Source organism: Ichthyophthirius multifiliis (genome assembly GCF_000220395.1).
Source record: "Ichthyophthirius multifiliis unplaced genomic scaffold scaff_1120509250152, whole genome shotgun sequence".
Classification (NCBI taxonomy): domain Eukaryota; phylum Ciliophora; class Oligohymenophorea; order Hymenostomatida; genus Ichthyophthirius; species Ichthyophthirius multifiliis.
The window spans coordinates 1-18,746 of NW_004087039.1; the positions used below are offsets into that span (position 1 = coordinate 1).

At 17.6% G+C, this 18,746-nt stretch overlaps 3 protein-coding genes across 3 annotated transcripts, besides 47 other annotated features; 2 read left to right on the forward strand and 1 right to left on the reverse strand. All coding sequences in view use genetic code 6, as the record gives it.

The window, feature by feature from the left end:
* The first annotated feature begins 617 nt into the window (after nucleotides 1-617).
* Nucleotides 618-660: a microsatellite.
* A 143-nt stretch (nucleotides 661-803) lies between these two features.
* IMG5_051190 (hypothetical protein) lies at nucleotides 804-2,908 on the forward strand (the record flags this gene model as incomplete). The annotated part of the gene is made up of 6 exons (XM_004037434.1): nucleotides 804-1,028; nucleotides 1,087-1,479; nucleotides 1,581-2,312; nucleotides 2,403-2,547; nucleotides 2,591-2,727; nucleotides 2,780-2,908. The coding sequence occupies 6 exons, from the start codon at nucleotides 804-806 to the stop codon at nucleotides 2,792-2,794; spliced, it is 1,647 nt and encodes a 548-aa protein (XP_004037482.1). The 3' UTR covers nucleotides 2,795-2,908.
* Nucleotides 1,490-1,559: a microsatellite.
* Nucleotides 2,327-2,395: a microsatellite.
* Nucleotides 2,548-2,580: a microsatellite.
* A 96-nt stretch (nucleotides 2,909-3,004) lies between the features above and the next one.
* Nucleotides 3,005-3,069: a microsatellite.
* Nucleotides 3,005-3,082: a microsatellite.
* Nucleotides 3,023-3,082: a microsatellite.
* A 2,568-nt stretch (nucleotides 3,083-5,650) lies between these two features.
* Nucleotides 5,651-5,686: a microsatellite.
* Nucleotides 5,687-5,776: 90 nt separating this feature from the next.
* Nucleotides 5,777-5,803: a microsatellite.
* A 407-nt stretch (nucleotides 5,804-6,210) lies between these two features.
* Nucleotides 6,211-6,301: a microsatellite.
* Nucleotides 6,235-6,265: a microsatellite.
* Nucleotides 6,255-6,315: a microsatellite.
* A 272-nt stretch (nucleotides 6,316-6,587) lies between these two features.
* Nucleotides 6,588-9,501, forward strand: IMG5_051200 (hypothetical protein; the record flags this gene model as incomplete). The annotated part of the gene is made up of 7 exons (XM_004037435.1): nucleotides 6,588-6,651; nucleotides 6,859-6,891; nucleotides 6,984-7,923; nucleotides 8,036-8,814; nucleotides 8,847-9,076; nucleotides 9,250-9,345; nucleotides 9,418-9,501. The coding sequence occupies 7 exons, from the start codon at nucleotides 6,588-6,590 to the stop codon at nucleotides 9,499-9,501; spliced, it is 2,226 nt and encodes a 741-aa protein (XP_004037483.1).
* Nucleotides 6,900-6,964: a microsatellite.
* Nucleotides 7,971-8,022: a microsatellite.
* Nucleotides 9,078-9,135: a microsatellite.
* Nucleotides 9,078-9,238: a microsatellite.
* Nucleotides 9,080-9,197: a microsatellite.
* Nucleotides 9,081-9,196: a microsatellite.
* Nucleotides 9,081-9,243: a microsatellite.
* Nucleotides 9,096-9,198: a microsatellite.
* Nucleotides 9,106-9,241: a microsatellite.
* Nucleotides 9,108-9,220: a microsatellite.
* A 254-nt stretch (nucleotides 9,502-9,755) lies between the features above and the next one.
* Nucleotides 9,756-9,807: a microsatellite.
* Nucleotides 9,786-9,831: a microsatellite.
* Nucleotides 9,832-9,963: 132 nt separating this feature from the next.
* Nucleotides 9,964-10,018: a microsatellite.
* A 95-nt stretch (nucleotides 10,019-10,113) lies between these two features.
* Nucleotides 10,114-10,177: a microsatellite.
* A 388-nt stretch (nucleotides 10,178-10,565) lies between these two features.
* Nucleotides 10,566-10,609: a microsatellite.
* Nucleotides 10,610-11,328: 719 nt separating this feature from the next.
* Nucleotides 11,329-11,366: a microsatellite.
* A 230-nt stretch (nucleotides 11,367-11,596) lies between these two features.
* Nucleotides 11,597-11,628: a microsatellite.
* A 451-nt stretch (nucleotides 11,629-12,079) lies between these two features.
* Nucleotides 12,080-12,130: a microsatellite.
* Nucleotides 12,083-12,122: a microsatellite.
* Nucleotides 12,083-12,130: a microsatellite.
* Nucleotides 12,089-12,123: a microsatellite.
* A 5-nt stretch (nucleotides 12,131-12,135) lies between the features above and the next one.
* Nucleotides 12,136-12,211: a microsatellite.
* A 1,141-nt stretch (nucleotides 12,212-13,352) lies between these two features.
* Nucleotides 13,353-13,420: a microsatellite.
* Nucleotides 13,421-13,853: 433 nt separating this feature from the next.
* Nucleotides 13,854-13,906: a microsatellite.
* Nucleotides 13,854-13,974: a microsatellite.
* Nucleotides 13,855-13,974: a microsatellite.
* Nucleotides 13,923-13,947: a microsatellite.
* Nucleotides 13,923-13,980: a microsatellite.
* Nucleotides 13,934-13,980: a microsatellite.
* Nucleotides 13,941-13,980: a microsatellite.
* A 265-nt stretch (nucleotides 13,981-14,245) lies between these two features.
* Nucleotides 14,246-14,295: a microsatellite.
* Nucleotides 14,290-14,324: a microsatellite.
* An 878-nt stretch (nucleotides 14,325-15,202) lies between these two features.
* Nucleotides 15,203-15,231: a microsatellite.
* Nucleotides 15,232-15,305: 74 nt separating this feature from the next.
* Nucleotides 15,306-17,315, reverse strand: IMG5_051210 (polo-like kinase 1, putative; the record flags this gene model as incomplete). The annotated part of the gene is made up of 2 exons (XM_004037436.1): nucleotides 15,306-16,535; nucleotides 16,638-17,315. The coding sequence occupies 2 exons, from the start codon at nucleotides 17,313-17,315 to the stop codon at nucleotides 15,306-15,308; spliced, it is 1,908 nt and encodes a 635-aa protein (XP_004037484.1).
* Nucleotides 16,540-16,633: a microsatellite.
* Nucleotides 17,316-18,671: 1,356 nt separating the features above from the next.
* Nucleotides 18,672-18,741: a microsatellite.
* Nucleotides 18,742-18,746: the final 5 nt, after the last annotated feature.

Here is an 18,746-nt window from a genome sequence, read left to right on the forward strand (position 1 = left end):
TTATGTTTTTTTTTTAATAAGCTTATAAAATATATCTTTCAGTATATCTTATTTAAAAAGTACTTAATTCATATAAAAAACATAATCAATCTATTTAAATTTATATTCAAAAATATTAAATAAAGAAAATTTAATTTATAACATATTATATATTTTTAATAAATATGGTTATAAGATATATTTTTTTATATTATATAAATTATTAAAATTCTATTTTTATTGTATCTTATTTATATTTTGCTTAAACTATATATATTTCATTTATTTCATATTCTAATATTAAAACAATAGTTTTTAATTTTTTATATTAATTTTTAAATATAAAAGTAATTATAATCTAATATTTCATTTGTATGAAATAATATTTATTTTTTAAAATAAAAATATATTATAACATATTAATATTATAAAAAAAATTCAAAAATATATTAAAAAATATCAAATACAAATATAAAATTATAGTATTTTTAGATAATAATAATTTTTTTTTAATATTTAAAATAATTTAAATAAAATTCAATTATTATATTTTAAAATATATACTTTATATAATTATTTAATGAAATTAAATTAAATAAAAAATAAAAATATTATATAATTATATTAAAAATAAAATTATTTATTATATATACAAATTTATATATATACATATATATATATTATTATAATAAAAGTTATTATGGATATTTTAATATATATTTTTATATAAACATAATAAAATTGTTTCTATATATACATTTATTTATTATATAAAAAATATAAATGGATATTTATTATTATTAATTAAATAAAATAAAAAAAATATGTAAAAAAGCACAAATTTTGATATTGAAAAAGAATACTAAAAATACAAAAACGTATTAAAAGGAGCAAAAAAAGGAGAAGTAGTAACCCGTTTTCCTCCCGAACCATCTGGTTATTTACATATTGGACACGCAAAAGCAGTATTGATAAATTACCATTACTCAAAAATATATGAAGGTAAGATGATTTTTCGTTTCGATGATACTAATGTTGAAAAAGAAAAAGTAAATAAAATAATTATTTATTTAATAAAAAAAAAAAAAATTATTAAATTAATATTAGGAAGAATATGTATAATCAATTATTGATGATTTAAAAACTCTAGGAGTATAATGGACAGGTGAAATAACTCATACTTCAGATTATTTCGATTATTTAATTGAAAAAGCAGAAGAATTGATAAAGAAAGGACTTGCATATTGCGATAATACGCCACAAGAAATAATGAGAGATGAAAGATTTAAATGTATTGAATCGAAAAACAGAAATACACCTCCAGAAGAAAATCTTAAAATTTTTAGAGCTATGTGCAAAACTAATGCAGATATACACGATGCAGATAATTATTGTTTAAGAGGAAAAATTGATATGAAAAGTAAAAATGGAGCAATGAGGGATCCTGTATTTTACAGAGTAAATACGAAAGAACATCATCGTACTGGAACGAAATACAGAGTAAAAAAAAATATATATATATATATATATAAATATATAAATATATATATATATATATATATATTTATATATATATATATTTTTTTATTATTTCTATTTAGTGTTATCCAACATATGATTTTTGTTGTCCTTTAGTTGATAGTATTGAAGGAGTAACTCATGCAATGAGAACTAATGAATATTCAGATAGAATTGAATAATATTCCTGGGTTATTAAAAATTGCGATGTTAGACCTGTTTAGATATGGGAATTTTCTAGACTTAATTTTGCACACACTTTTCTTTCTAAAAGAAAATTAACTGAGTTTGTTTTATCTGGTAAGGTCGATGGTTGGGATGATCCTCGTTTCCCTACTGTTAAGGGTATTTTGAGAAAAGGTTTAACTGTGGAAGCTTTGACAGAGTTTATGCTTATGTAGGGTCCTTCTAAGAATACTAATTTAATGGAATGGGATAAGATTTGGGCTATTAATAAGTAATTTATAGATCCTATTTCAGGAAGATATACAGCTATTGCTGCTAAAACTGCATGTAAGGCTATTGTTGTTAATGGACCTGAAACTGAAGAAAGCTTTGAAGTTGCTTTACATCCTAAAAATGCTGAAATGGGAAATAAATAGATTTTTAAGTCTAAGGATTTGTTAATTGAATATGATGATGCAAAACTTTTAAAAGTAGATTAAATTGTTACTTTTATGAAATGGGGAAATATGAAAGTATTAGATATCTAAGAAAATTAAGAAGGTACTTTAAAATTATTACTTGAATATTTACCTGATAATAAAGACTTTAAAAATACTATTAAAGTTAATTGGTTAGCTAATTCTTAATTAGTACATTATTTTTAATATAAATATTTATAATATATATATATATATATATATATTTATATATATATATATATATGAATATATATGAACTAGACTCAAGTTTTACTTGTTGAGTATGATCATTTACTTAAAAATGATAAAGTACTTGAAAATGTACCTTTTGAAGAATAATTAAATGAAACTACTAAATATGTTACTGATGCTATTGGTGAACCTTTGTTAAAAAATCTTATTAAAGGTATTTTTTATATATATGTATTTTTAATTATATTATAATAAAGGTTAATATATTTAGTTAGAAAGAAGAGGTTATTTCAAAGTTGATAAAATCCATGATAATCAAAATGGAGATAAAGTTATTGAAATTATATTTGTTCCTGATGGAAAGTCTAAAGGAATGTCGACAATATCTAAAAATGTAATATTTTGGTTTTTATTATTTATATAATATTGTTTTATTTGTAATTTAGGTAGCAAATAGATGATGAGGTAAAGAGAGATTTTTTTCTACTTTATTTAAAAATATTATGTTTATTTTATTTAAGGTTTATATTTTTATAATTTTTTATTTAAATATATGATTAGTATTTTTTTAATTTATTCATTTTATATTTAATATAATTATTATTCTCTATAATTAATATAAAATTAATTATTTATTTAAGTTTTAATAATATATATATATTTTTTTTTTTAAAAAAAAAATATTTTATAAAAAAATTTAAATATTAAAAAAAAAAAGATATATTAAAAAAAAAAATTTAAATATTAAATTTTAATAATAATAAAATATAAATATAACATTAAAACAAAAATGAATATAGTTCCAGATACATAATATAACGAAGGAATTGTATTATCCTAGACAAACTCAAACCAATTAAAAATAATAAACGAAATTCTCCAAAAAGACCCACAAACTGAAACTATTGACCCTTAATAATCATAAACTGAATTCATTTAAATTTAAGATGCTTCTTTAAATATTTAATAAATTGAAAATAATATTCCATAAAATTCCTAAAATATAGAAAATATTTACCAAAACATGCCCTAAGAGCCATAATAATAATCAGAAAAATAAATTATAAATATATACTAATAAGCATAATAAGGTAATTTATGGCCTTGGATGTATGCTATAGAAAAAGGGTTTTAAGATTAAAATACATTAGATGATAAAGGACAGCATTTAATTCATAGGGCAATTAGTTAAGGGAATATAGAAATAATAGTATGTTTGATTGAAATATACAATGTAGAAGTTGATATTAGAACTAGAAATAATAAATAAACTGGTCTAATGTTTGCTGCCAATCATGGAGATATTCGAATCGTGAAATATTTATTGGAAAAAGGGGCCGATATAAATGCGAAGGATATTAATAGTTATTGTCCTCTTTTATATGCAGTGACTCAAAGGAATAGAATTTTGGCTATGTATTTGATAGGAAAAGGGGCAAATATAGAAAGCATAGACTTAAATGGGTGTAATATGGCACATTGGGCAGCCTATAATAATGATCTGTTTTTTTTGAAGATTATATTTGGCATTTAAAAGGATATTTTATTCGAAAACGATAATTAGAACTTAAGTCCATTTGCCAGGGCGATCACTAATGACTCTTTTGATGCTATTAAGTATATTTTGGAGCTAAAACCACATAAATATATAACTAATTAAGGTGATTTTTCATCAGTGGAAAATAGACTTACTCGAAAAATATTGAAAGATATATAAAATAAGTTAAATAATAAATTCCTTAGTTATTATTATTTTATTGATTTATATAAATAGAAAAGTTAAGATATGTGTATTTTAATGTACTCTTTTTTATTGGAATTTTATATTATTGCTTTGTGATGTAAATTGGAGTTATTTATTATAAAAATTAGTTTGTATATAATTTTTGCAATTTAGTACATTTTTTGGTTATTTTTTTGATTAGTTTTGTATTTTATTTCGTTTATAAAAGCAAGTGTCCCTCCATTTAATATAAATTGGAGTTTAAAAGGGAATAATAATGAGTTTTTTGATTAAAATCAATTAGATTTTGATAAAGTTAATTTTGAGTTTTTGGATAAAATATTTTTAGGGGAATAGAGTTAATAATTAGGAAAGGGGAAAAATAGGAAAAGAGAAAAGTTAAATATTTTCGATTAGGTGTTAGTTTTGGTAGAAAATAATATGTTTGAAATTTTAAGCCTTTTAAATGAGAGAAATATATGTCCAGATTGCTTATGTGTGAAAGAAAAAAGAAGCTAACATTCAGATAAATTAGGTATTTGTGTACCTTTATATTCACATTATAGTGATGTTTTTGACAAGTGTATAGTAAGAAAGGCTAATTAGGTGAATTATTTTATTATTTTGGCTGTATAGGAGTTTTTGTTGGTGTCTTTTTATTTTGTTAATTTGATTTATTGTGAGGCTAGGTTTAAAATGGAGTCTTCTGTTTTTTTAGCGGTCTTTGAAATACCTTATTTATTTTTTATGAATGAATGTTGGTAATTTTTCGGATGTTATCTTTTGTTTTTAGTTTTAATATATTTAAGTAGTTTATTCTTTTTTTTGGAAACTTTTTGTATTTTTAGTAATCTTACAAGATTCGAATTGTTAAATGTAGAAAGTTGTGATTATTTCTTCCCGTAAAAAAACATTAATTAAGTAGTGTAAAATGCATATGGAAGAGATTCTGGTTTAATTTATTTTAAAGGATTTTCTAATGTTTATAATTAAAATTGTTTTAAATCTTGTTAGGATTATTTTTCTTGAATTTTTTTATTTTTAATATTAATAAGATGTTTTTATATATATTTATTAGTATTTTTTTTATTATAAAAAAAGTAATAATATTTAGTATAAAAAAAAATACTATAAATTTTCTTTAGAATTTTACAAATAAAATTATATATATACTTACTTCATTTTTTTTATTTTTATAGTTAAAAAAATTAAATTGAAATTATAAAAACTTTTTATTTTTATATATATTTTATATATATAAAATTTCATATTTTTTAAATTTTGAATATTATTTAATTTTTTTATTTATTTTTTTCACCAAATTTATTTACTCTAAAAAACTTAAAATAAATAATATAAAAATTAAAAATTTTATTATTATTATATAATTTAATTTAAATATTTGTATCAAAGCAGGTTTTCTAAATTAAGCGTATTATTACTTAATGTAAATTTTCTTTATACTTTCAGAGGTTCTTTAACTCATATGACAATAATTATGTTCCAAAAATATTATAAGCAAGCTTTTTTTTCAGTTTATTAGATATTTCATATTTATTATGAAAAATAAATAAATGAATAGAAATATATATATTTTTTTTTCTTGTTTTTATTTTTTTTCATTTTTTTAGATATTTTTTTAAACATCTTTAAATTCTTTTTTGTATTAGTTTTCAGTTATTTCAAAATTTTAGCTTTTTTCTTGCTATTTACGTTTATATATATTTATATTTATATTTATATTTATTAATCTAATTATTAATTTTAGACTTGTAATTTTTATATCATCTTTCTTTTATTATATATATTTCGAATAAAATCGGTATTTACTATTATTAAATGCAATATAAATACACCTTCTTTATCTTTTTTTTTATACATTTTAAACTTTTATTATTGTATTGATTATTTTAGAAATATGTTTGTGAATAATTATCCTAAATTGCTATTTGAAGCTCGAGAAATTAACTGTTTTTAAATTCTTTAATATTTTTGGTTATATAGTATTTTTTTGGATATAAAAATAAGAATTATTTTATTTATTAATTATGTTTCAAATAAAATTAATAATGAAAAATTTATATTTATTTATTTATAATATTAAAGTTTTATTATAAATTTGTATTATATTTTAATTTCATTAATAATAAGTTTAAAAAAAAAAATTAGAATTACAAAAAAAAAACAAAAAAACAAAAAAACAAAAAAATAAATTATGATTAAAAAATGAAACAATAAAAAAAAATTAAATTAATAAATATAAAATATATATATATTTAATTTATTTATTTATTGAAACGAAAAATAATAAAATAAAAAATATGTCATAAACAATCAATAATAATAATGAAATTGAAAAAGTCCTTTAAATGTTCGAATCACCATATACCGAACAACTTCCAGACCGAAAAGCAAATGCCATAATTCGTTTTTGTCGTGAAAGAAAAGAAGGATTTTTTTATGAAGAAATCGAATCAATATGCAAAATGGTCGATTATGCGATTTAAGATTTGAAAAGTGGATATTCAGAAATGACTTTAGCCATATAAAAAATATGCGAAGTTGGAGGAATTCCTTTTAAAAAATCCAAAGCAAGTGATGAGTTAAAATATGTGCCTATTTTACCTAAATTTATTAATTGTTTTAGGTATTTTTAAAAACAATCATAATAATATTAATTTTTTTTATAATTAAAAAGGCCTCTTCTTTTCAATACATATAAACAATAAAATATAATAATAAATGAAGAAGTTACTTAAAATTTAAGATATTATACAATTTCATTTTTACGTAATTTTTCAGATGAAGAAATAGATTAAATAGTACAAGCCGAAAGTAAACACATATATATATATATATATATATATATATATATATATATATATATATATATATATAATTATATATACATTAACTAATATACAAAGAAAATTTCGAAAAAACCAAAATGTAAGGATATGAATAATCTCCTTTATAGAAATTATTAACTGAAGGTTCTAAAAATTTACGTGCAATAAATAAATCTGAAATAATAGAAGATATAATATATACAATGTAATACTATTAAAATAATTATGAGTATTTACTTCCTTTATTAGATTTAATATCTAACTGTATTATGTTTAGAGAATTAGCCTAGAAATTTTGCAATTTTGGAATTTTAAAAGACATTATTTACGTTATATTTAATTGTGATGATTTTCGATCTTATATTGTTAAAAGTTGTTTCGAAATAATTTGGAATGCTATAGAGGCTGTAGGAATTACAAGTATATAACTATTTGCAGCTGAAGATATTATTACTCAATTAAAAAGGGTGTTTGAAAATTTAATGAGAAACGGATATAAATTAGAAGATAAATGCTTAAGAAATGAACTTTTGATTTTAATTAATTATCTTTTAAGCGATGAGGTAGCTCTTTAATATTTTGATGAGAAAAACACTATGCTAGGGGCTAATTAACCGACTACTTTTATTGATACACTTCTTGTATATGCTACTGTAGATGAAATTGAGTTCTATAATGATAAAATACTTACCAATAATCATAGAGCATTTTATTCAACTACTAGTGAAGATTTGGAATTCAAAAAGCTGATTTGGAGTGGATTATTAACTGCTATTTAATCAGGAAATAAATCTATTTTGGAAACTATTAAAGATGTAATGATTTTTTTATTTTATGGAATTTTTTATATATATATATATTTATATAATTAGAGTGCTTTTGTATATTCACTTTTACTATATATTGACCCCTTAAACGATAGTTATGCAGTAAACAGATGGTCTAACCCTTAATTAAAAGAAATTTAAATACATTGTTTAAGCATTTTAGCTAGTGTTATTATATATATGAAAGAAGAGTAAATTTATAAAAAAAAATATTATTAAATAAACATAAAAAATATGCATATATATATATATATATATATATATATATATATATATATATATTTATATATTTATTATTAATAGTTTTGCTGAGAAAAATGGTTTGTTTTATTTGACAAAGTTTCTTACAAATTAAGATGATCCTGAAAAACGTGAGAAATGTTTACGAGTATTTAATAATGCATCTTTATTTGATGAAAGCTATAAATTAAAAATCACTGATGAGGGTGTAATGGATAATTTAATAGAATTTCTACAAAATGAAAATGAAAATCCATTAGATATAAAAGAATTATGTTTTTCCATTATATCGAACTTATGTATAAATTGTAATAAAAATAAGAAACTTTTTAGATAAAAAGGAGGAGTAGATATGATTGTAGCCGCTTTAAAAGATCCGAATATTGGAATATCCGCTAGATATGCTCTCTATGCTGTTTCTATTTTAGATTGTTTATGGAATGCAATTTTAGGGAATAAAAAAAGTGAATCTGTATTTTTGGATAACGAGGGTTTATTTGTACTTTTAGAATTTTTAGAGTTTTGCGATGATATGCATAAGAAAATGGCTTTAAGTTGTTTATGTTTTTTGATTGAAAACAGTAAGTCTATTCCTTATTTTTGTGATTGGAATTCGGGAAAGACTATGATTAATGCTAGTTAGTTGTTAATTTAAATATATAATAAAGAAGATGCGAGATTCGGTGTAAAATATGAAGACGGAATTATTGTGAATAAAAATAGACCACTTTATCCTTTAACTGCTCCGAAAAAAAATAGGATTAATTTTAAATACTCGTCGAGGAATAAAAGAAACCTGATGATGGAGCGAATAAATAAAGAAAAATTAATACAGGAAAAGGGTTTGCGAGATTAAAAGAAGCACTTTCAGCAGCTGATAATGAATCAGATGCAGGAACTGAAGCTTATTTGGCAAGAAAAATCAAATAGAAAGTGGAATAATATGATTTAAGGGCTATTATTTTTGCAATTTTGTATAGGACGGGTTTTGATAAGAATGAATTGTTATATGATGAGAAATAAAAAATTGAAGTTATTTAAATGTATCCGAATTTTAAAATGGGAGAAATTTGGTTAGATATTTAATTTGAGTTGGAAGAAGAAGTATTTTTTATTATATATATATATATTTTTTTTTTATATATATATTTTTATATATATATTGTTTTTTCATTTATATTTTTTTTTATTTATTTATATAATTTTTTATATATATATTTTTTTTTATTATTTTATTTAATATTTTATGTTTTTATTATTTTTTATATATAAAAAAGGGAATAAAATCCACTTCAGATGATTATCATTGGATGAAAACTTCAATTGAAGAATTTTAGGAATTAATAATTAATTGTATTAATACTTAAACTCTGGTAAATAATATTTTTTTTTCTTATTATATTTATTTTATACATATTTCTTTTTTTTTTTTAAAAAAAAAATAGATTTCGAAAGAACATAAAAAATAATAAGAAGAAGATTTAAATAAATTTTATGATATTTTAAGAAGTAATAAAGTACATAAATGAATAAAATAGAATACATATTATTATATATATATTTGTCTTTTTTAAAATTATTATATAATTATATAATTTTTTTTTCTATTTTAAATTAAAATTATATTATACATAAAAAATAAATTATGGTTTATAAATATATAGTAAGTTAATAGATTATATATATATTTTTTTAATAAAATAATATAAATTTATATATTGTTATATCAATTCGTTTGTACTAAATTGGATTCTGATATAAATTCATTTTCATAATGATTTTAATTTTATTAATTAGTATTTTATTAGCTAGATTATTATTAGTTTGTATTTTATATTTATTATTATGTTTAATTTTATTACTATTTATTTGATTAAACAAGTTTAAATTTAAACTTTTAAAAAATTATATTTTCTTATTTATTATTTACTTCTTATATTTAATTATTTTCTGTTTATTATTCAGTATTTTTTTGTTATTTTAAATACTATTAATTATTTTATTCCTATTTTTAATTATTTTCTTGTTATTTATAATTATTTTCTTTTTAAATTTCTATATTTTTTTGATTAAGTACTTACTTCTAATAATCTTATTTATTTATTTCTATATTTTATTAATCTTCAGGTTTATTTTAATCATAAATTTCAAATTTATTTTAAGAACTTTAATTTATTTTTTCATTTATAATTTCTTTTTAAATTTTTTAAACTATTTGGTTTTACTGATAATTTTCTTGTTTTTTTTACGAAAGTTTATCCTTTTTTTCTATTTCTTTTTCACTATTTTCTAATTTATTTTGAAGTTTTTCTTCTTTGTTTTAAGAATAATTAACTTTTTAATAAGGATTTAAGTTAATTTGAAAACTTTTTGATATAAAAGAAGTTTTCTCTTAATGATCTTTTTTTTTAATTGAATGAAATTCTTCCGAAATTTCTATTTTTTCATTTTTGAATTTTTCTGTTTCATCTATTTCTTTTTAAGTTTTTTAAATTTAAAAATTTTTGTGTTAAATTTGACTTTTTAAGACTTAAATTTACATACAAATTTAATTAATTTAAAAATCATATTATTTTTGTAATATTTCGTTATATTTTTTACATTTATCAGCTTTTTTTTACAATTAATCAACTTTTTATTCTTAATTTTATATATTATTTTAAGGAACTTCCTTTTATTTGATAGCCAGTATTTCTTTTAAAGATTAATTTTTAGGTTTTAATTAATTTTCTAAGACAGAATTTAATTTAGAAAATTTTAAAGAAAGTTAAACATTTTTCCGTTTAATCAATTATAGACTTTCATTCATTTCGAGTAGTCTTTTGAAAATATTTTTATTCGAATTTTATTTACTTATAAGGGTAGATTGTATTAAATTTTTAGTATTAAAATGCTTAATATCCATTTTTATTTTTTCTAAAATAATTTAACTGGCGCTTATTTAGTCGTTTAATTCAATTATAAATTATGGATTTTAAATTTAGTTTATTCTCTATTCTAGTTTTTTATATTCTTAATGAAGATTTTCTATTTATTTGTTATTTTGGGAAATTAGGTCTTAGTTTATTAATAAAGGTAAAATTTAAGATGGTTTTTGGGAATAAGAAGATAGTTTTTCTTTTAATTTTTTTATTTTTTATTCTAAAATTTAGTTTTCTTTTTATACAGATTCTTTGGTTATAATACGGTTTTTAAAAGATGATTACTTTTGAGTTAATTATGGGGATGATTTTATATTAAATTATGAGTTCTATAAAATGTTAAAGGATTAAGAGTTTTTTTAATTTTTTTTTTTATTGGATTTTTTAATTCTTTATTTTTTGTTTATTTTATTATGTTTTATAATACTTTCGTGTTTTATTTTATTTGATATTATTTATTTTTATTTAATATTTATTAATTATCATATTTTTCTTCTTATTCTTGAGTATCATATATATATTTATAATCATCTTCTTCTTATTCTTATTGAATAAATTTTTATTTTACTTTAATTTTATCTTCTTCTTATTGACGATCTTACATTTATTATTCTTCTATATCGTCATAATCTTATTAGTACTCTTCTTCTTATTATTACTAGTTTACTTGATATTTATCTTCCTATTGTTAATCTTAACTTAGTTATTCTTAATTATTATTATTTTAATTATTATCTTCATTTTCAAATGAAAATGAATAACTACTTTATTCTTAAGGGTTTTCTTCTTTTTTTGTTTATGAGTTTTATTAATTTAAATCTTCTTTTTAATTATTATATTATATTTATTAATTATCATCATCTGATAATTGTTCTAAATCTTCATTTTAATCTGTATTATAAATACTTTATTAATTGCTTTAATTTATGTTATATTAAGAAACTTAATTTTTAGTTTATTTTTAAATATTATTGTAGCTTTTTTGTTCATTTATTTAAATTTAAATATTTATATCATCTTCTATTATTTCGAATTCATTTTCATCATCATTATATTTTTAGATATTTTAAATTTAATGATTTGTAGTTATTTTTATATTTTATTAAACTTGTTAAACATCTTCATCATCAATAATATCTTCATAATCATCATTATAATAATTATTCATTAATATTAATATTTTTATAATAAATATAAAAAATAAAACAAATAAAAAAAAATAAAAAAAAAAATATAATACAGATATATATATATATATATATATATATATATATATATATATATATATATATATATGTATATTTATAATATATTTATAATCTTTAATATTACATAATATATAAAACTTTAATTATTAAATTTATTATCTTTAATTTAAAAATAAAATATGTAAAGTTAAATAATTATTTATCCAGAAAAAGTTACTAATACTACAATAGATGAAGATTTAATATGCCCAATATGCAATTTAATAATATAATGTCCTATAAGTTGTAATATTTGTAAATTACATTTATGCAAGCCTTGTTTAAATTAATGGTTGTAATAAAATAAAAGTACATGTCCTATTGCAGGTATTTATAAAGAAAAACATGATATATATAAAAATAAATAAATATATATATCTATATATATTTATATATAATTGTTAATATATTTTAATATTAATTTATATACAAATAAATATATATATACATAAAAATAATAATACTTATACTTAGAATTTATATATTTCGATATATAAATATTTATATTTAAAGGCTGCTCTGATTTCGAAGAAGAAAAAGCACACCCATATTTTTACAAACATTTATCCGTTTTAAAAATAAAATGTTAAAATGACAATTGTCCTGAAATTTTAAATTACGAAGTTTATTAAAAACATATATTAAATGAATGTCTTTATCTATATATCAATTGCCCTAATAATAATTGCAACTAGTCAGTTTTAAGAAAAGATCTTGATTTACATATTTCTGAGTGTCCATTTGAATAGATATTTTGCTAGTTTTGTAATGATTCTCTTATAAGGTAAAATATAGATGAACATAATTCTTTAATATGTCCTGAAATTAATATATAATGCCCTTTTGCGGAATGTTAGGATTAAATAAAAAGAAAAGATATGGATAATCACTAACTAAGTTGCCTATATAAGATTTTAAAATGCTCAGAATGTGATAAAGATTATATTTAAAAATATTCAGATTTACATTAAGATAATTGTTCGGAGAAAAAATAATTTGCGAAGGATGCTAGGGTTAATTTATAAAATTAAATTTTAAAGAACATTTTTAGGAATGTAAATAAATAATAAGATAATGCGAAAAATGTGGTTTTAGTGAAAAAAAAGATAAATTCGAAGAAGAGCATTTTGATGAGATTTCTTGTATAAAAAAGATTATGTAAAAAATAAAAGAGGAAAATAATTATTTAAAAGTAAAAAATGATGAATTATTAAAAAAATAAATAGAATAAGAATAATAAATAGAAGAAATTGAAAAAAAGATAAATGAAAAAAAATAAAAGGAAGAAAATTTTAACCAACTATAAGAAGAAATCGAAAGCGTTGAATTAAAAATAAAAGAAATTTTCGAATAATAAGGCTTTTTTGAACACATAAATAAAAAACATAATTGTGTTTTTGAAGATATAGATTCAGCTTTAAGACATTTTGAGTTTTTGTAGTTTTCAAGTATTTTATATTATCGATGGCATCATTTTCATTGTATTGATTGTATGAATTTTGTAAAAAGGTTAAGTAAGTTAATTGAAGTACATGTTTTAAGACTTAAAAATCTAAATATGATAAAATATTAAAAATGATTATATTTTTTTTTCTAATTATGTTAATTAAAATTATATTTATAAATATATATAGTTTATTATAAATTTTGTATAATTAAATAATAATAATATTAAATAATTAAATAAAAATTTTAGTATAAATAATTATTCAAATATATATATATTTATATATATATATATATATATATATAAATATATATTTATAAAATAATAAATATCGATATAATATATTTTTATAATATATTTATATCGATATTTATATTTATATTTATAATTATAATTACTTTAAAAATATTTTTTAATGAAAAAATTACATATTATCATTATATGGAATTAAGACAATTTAAAGTATTAAATTATCTTCTTTTGCCGAAATATATTATTTTTATCTATAAATTTATACGTAATTTTTTTATCTAAGCATGTTTTTTAAATTTTCAATGTTTAAAATTTTACTATTAATTTGTTTTTATAATTTATCTAAATTATCATAAAATTTAACTGTGAAGGTATTTCTTGTTTTCGTCTTTTTATTTTTAAATAATATTTTTTTTTTTTATTTAACTTATTTTTTGGTTTTTTATTTTTTATTTTCATTAATATATATTTTCTTATATATATATATTTTTAAAGGCTTTTTTATTTTTTAAAATTAATATTTTTTTTTAATTTGATATAAATAATTTTTTTTTTTATTTCTTACTTTGATTATATTTGAAACATAATTAAATAGAATATTATTAAATAAATAATTAATTTTAAAATATAAATATATTTATTATTATTAAAATTGTTAATTTATTTGTTAATTATTTATTATTTAATATAATAATATAATGTATAATTATAATTTTACTTATAAAAAATTAATTTATATAAGAATCAAATAGGTAAATATAGTTATTAAATATAAAAATATATTTATTTTTATATTAAAATTATATAAAATTAAATTTAAAAAATATATATTTTATTTCATTTTCAATATATTTTTATTTTTTAATAAATTATAGTTAATAAATGAATTTAAATAAAAATAATTTTTATTGAGTAATGATTAAATAATAAAAATTAATATATTTTAAAAAAATTAGATAATTAAATTTTAATATTCCTAATTATTATTTAAAAATAATAATAAAAAACATAAATGATATAAATATTCATAAAATATAAATAAAGTAATATTTTTTTAAGTTAATATAAAAATATATTTTAATAGATATAAATAAAATACAATATAAATATTTTATTATATATAAATTATATATTTTATTTTTTAAATAAAAAAATATTATATTTTTATTGAAATTATTTAATTTCTTTTTATATTCATATTTTATAAATACATTTTTCTTTTAAGAATTTAATTTAAAAAAATATATAGTTTATATTTAAAACTCATCATAAATCTAAATTTTTTTTTTTATCTATATTTTTGAACATATTTATTAAATATAATTATTTATAAAAAATAAATCAAAATTTAAAATTTTGTATATATATATATTTTATATATATTTGTATATAAATAAATAATAATCCTACATAAAAAAAAACCAAAAAATATAAATAATTAATTTATTTATAAATAAAAAAATCTATCATTCATAATCATTCATATTTAAATTAATATTAGATAACTTGGCTTTAGTTTTATTATCCAAAATTTATGTAAGAATATCTTTAGTATACTTTAACCTTTTAGACATTTCCGTATTTTAATTCTCTAAAGCTGTAGCTAACGGATAATTACTTCTATTTCCTTTTTTATCTAGATAAGTGACCATCTTTTACTCACTAGATAATAATATTTCCGTTTTATCTACAAATGAGACTTAAACTATTTTATTTGAAAGCCTAAACATTATTGCATGTTTAGTTTTCATCCATTTTTTTACATATACGAAATTTTAAGTTTTCTAAAAATTTTCCATTTAATTATTTTGTTTTTGTTCTTTTAAATAATTCCTAAAAAGACTCAATAAAGTTACTTTCTTTTTAAGTTCAGGAGGGTATTCATCTAAATTAAATTGAATTACAGAGTCTTATTTTTCACTTTCGTATTTTCTTTCCATATATTCAATTTGGTTAGAGCTTGGATCAAGTATTATTTTAGTAGAATCATTAAAAAATACACCACTATGTCCATTAGATAGTATATATCCGAGCCCATATTTAGCAGAATAATCAACCCACTAGATTACCCAAACTTATTGTTCTTGTATATTTTCATTATTAGGGATTTTTTAATTACTTCCTATCCCATTTTTGGTAGATAAGAAGTTGTTTGTGCTTTATAAACATGCATAATTATTCATATTAGTGGATTTTGTCATGCTATTTTTCTTAAATTCACAACCTTAAGTAGAAAAAGGTTTGAATTCACTATTTGTTGGAATATTTTTTTAACTCTACTATCCATTTGTGGAAAGTCCCCAAATTTAATCACTGCAAGTATTAATTGAAGGTTTATTTATTTAGGTGGTACTTTAAGTTTTCAATCTATTATTATTGGAACTTTCGATTAATCTAACAGGCTATTAATTAACTTTTAAAGCATTTCCTTAAGGCAAAAATTGCTTAGTATATTAAATAGAAGGGGGACAATTTAAAGTAACTACAGGAAGTGTTTTAGGAATAGTTCCGTTATTATTCATAAATGGATGGAGGAGAATTTCATCTAAAGTAGGTCTTTTTAAAGGTTCTAGATTTAAGATTTTCACTATTAAATTTTTAGCATCATCTGATATGGGAATGTTTTCAGGAAATGAATAAGAATTTTGTCGAATTTTTTTATATGTAGCTTTAACATCAGGGGTTTCATAGGGAGGCTAAATATATATATATATATATATATATATATATATATATATATATATATATATATATATATATATATATATATATATATATATATATTTATATATATTTACCTTCCCGATTATTAATGTATATATTATAACTCCTAGGGACCATATATCTACTTGATATGAATGACCGGTTTTTCCTTCAAGAATTTCAGGAGCTATATAGTTTGGTGTGCCGCAGATTGTATTTTTTTTCTCGCCGTCAAATTCTAGTTTAGTAGCAAGACCGAAATCTCCAAGTTTGATTTCCATTTTGTCGTTTATAAAGAGATTCCCGAGTTTAAGGTCTCTATGAATGACTTTATTTTAATGTAAATATTTAAGACCGTTTATTATTTGAAGAAGATAACATTAAACTTCGAGTTCAGTTAATCTTTTACGTCTTTTAATTAGTTCATTTAAAGTATTATTTGTACATAATTCTAATAATATATAAACATTTTCATAATCTTCAAATACATGTTCGAATTGGACTACATGAAGGTGTTAGAGGCTTTTATGAATTTTAATTTCGGATATTAATTTTTAACGAGCACGAGTTTTTTATAACGTCTCTTTCGGGATTATTTTTGCTGCTTGGATTCGCTTGGATTCTAAATCGGTTACTTCATAGCATTTCGCAAAACCACCTTTTCCTAACATTTAGCCTCTTAGATATTTCTTTGTTTTTGTCTCGTTATTTGGACGTTAGATCTTTTCTTCTATAATTACTAATTAATTATTTTAATCTATGGGCTTTTCCATTTTGTTTGTTTTTTTTTATATTTATTTATTGCTATTTTTTTTTTTTTCTTTTTAAAGCTTTTTTTTTGTTTGGAATTTTATTCTTTTTTTTTTTAAATAAACAAGAAATAATTTATTATTATTTTTTTTTTTTTTTTCTATATTATTTTTTCTTTTTAAAAATAAATAAATAAATAAATAAACAAATTAAAAGAAATTATTATTATCTCTTTTGAAAAAAAAGTAAAAATATAAATATAAATAGATTTATTCTTGTTTTCTTATTTATTTGTTTTTTTAATTAGGAATTAAAAATAATAAATTTTAAAATTATGTTAAGACTAAAATTAAAATATTAAATACAAAGAATTAATTAATTATTAATAAAATATTAAGAAAAATGTAAATTTATTTATATATAAAAATTATTAAATTAAAGAAATGAAATTATATAGATTAGTATTAAATATTTAATTTTATTAAATAAAATAATTAATACAAAAATTATATTTCATTTTATTTATTTAATTCAAATAAAAAAAATTATAATATTTATAGTTTTTATATTATGAAAAGAAAAATTTTCATAAATAAATATATTGAAAAATTATTAAAATAAAAAAAAAGTGCATTTTAATAAGAAAATATTTAAAATTTAAATTATAATTAGTAAATAAAAAAATAAAAAATATTTAACATAAGTTTTTTTTTTTTGATAATATAAAAATTAATATTTATAAATAATATGAAAACAAAAATATATATAAATATTAATAAGTTTATAATATTAAAATTTTTTTATAATATTTATACTTTTATTTTATATAATTTTTATTTATTTTTATTTTAATACAAAAAATTGTATGATTAATATATATGTTAAAATATAAATAAATTAATTTTATTTACTATTAATAGTTAAAAATATTTATTTTTTATTAATATAAAATTTATATTTTTTATTTGAAAATATTTATTTAATAAAAATATATAATTTTAATAACAAAAAAAATAAATTTAATTCATTAAAATAAATGACAAATCTTTAATATATTTGTAAATAAATATATATTTAATTATATTATAATAAAAATAAATATTAATATTAAAAAATGATTTTTTATATTTAATCTTAATAAAAATAAAAAAATATATTAAATTAAAAATGGAATATTAAATAAATAACAACAAAGTATTTAAAGAAAAAATATATTAATGTGTATATATAAATAAATATACATATATTAATAAGGATAATAAAAAAAATGAATCATATAAATAAATTAGATTAATGCTTAAAAATAATAATTTTTACTTAAAAAAAAACTGGTATATATTTTAATAACTAATTATATATATAAATATATATATATATTATATTTACATTTAGAAATTAATGATAAGATTAATTATTTACTATTTAGTAAATTAATGATGAAGATTAATTCAACC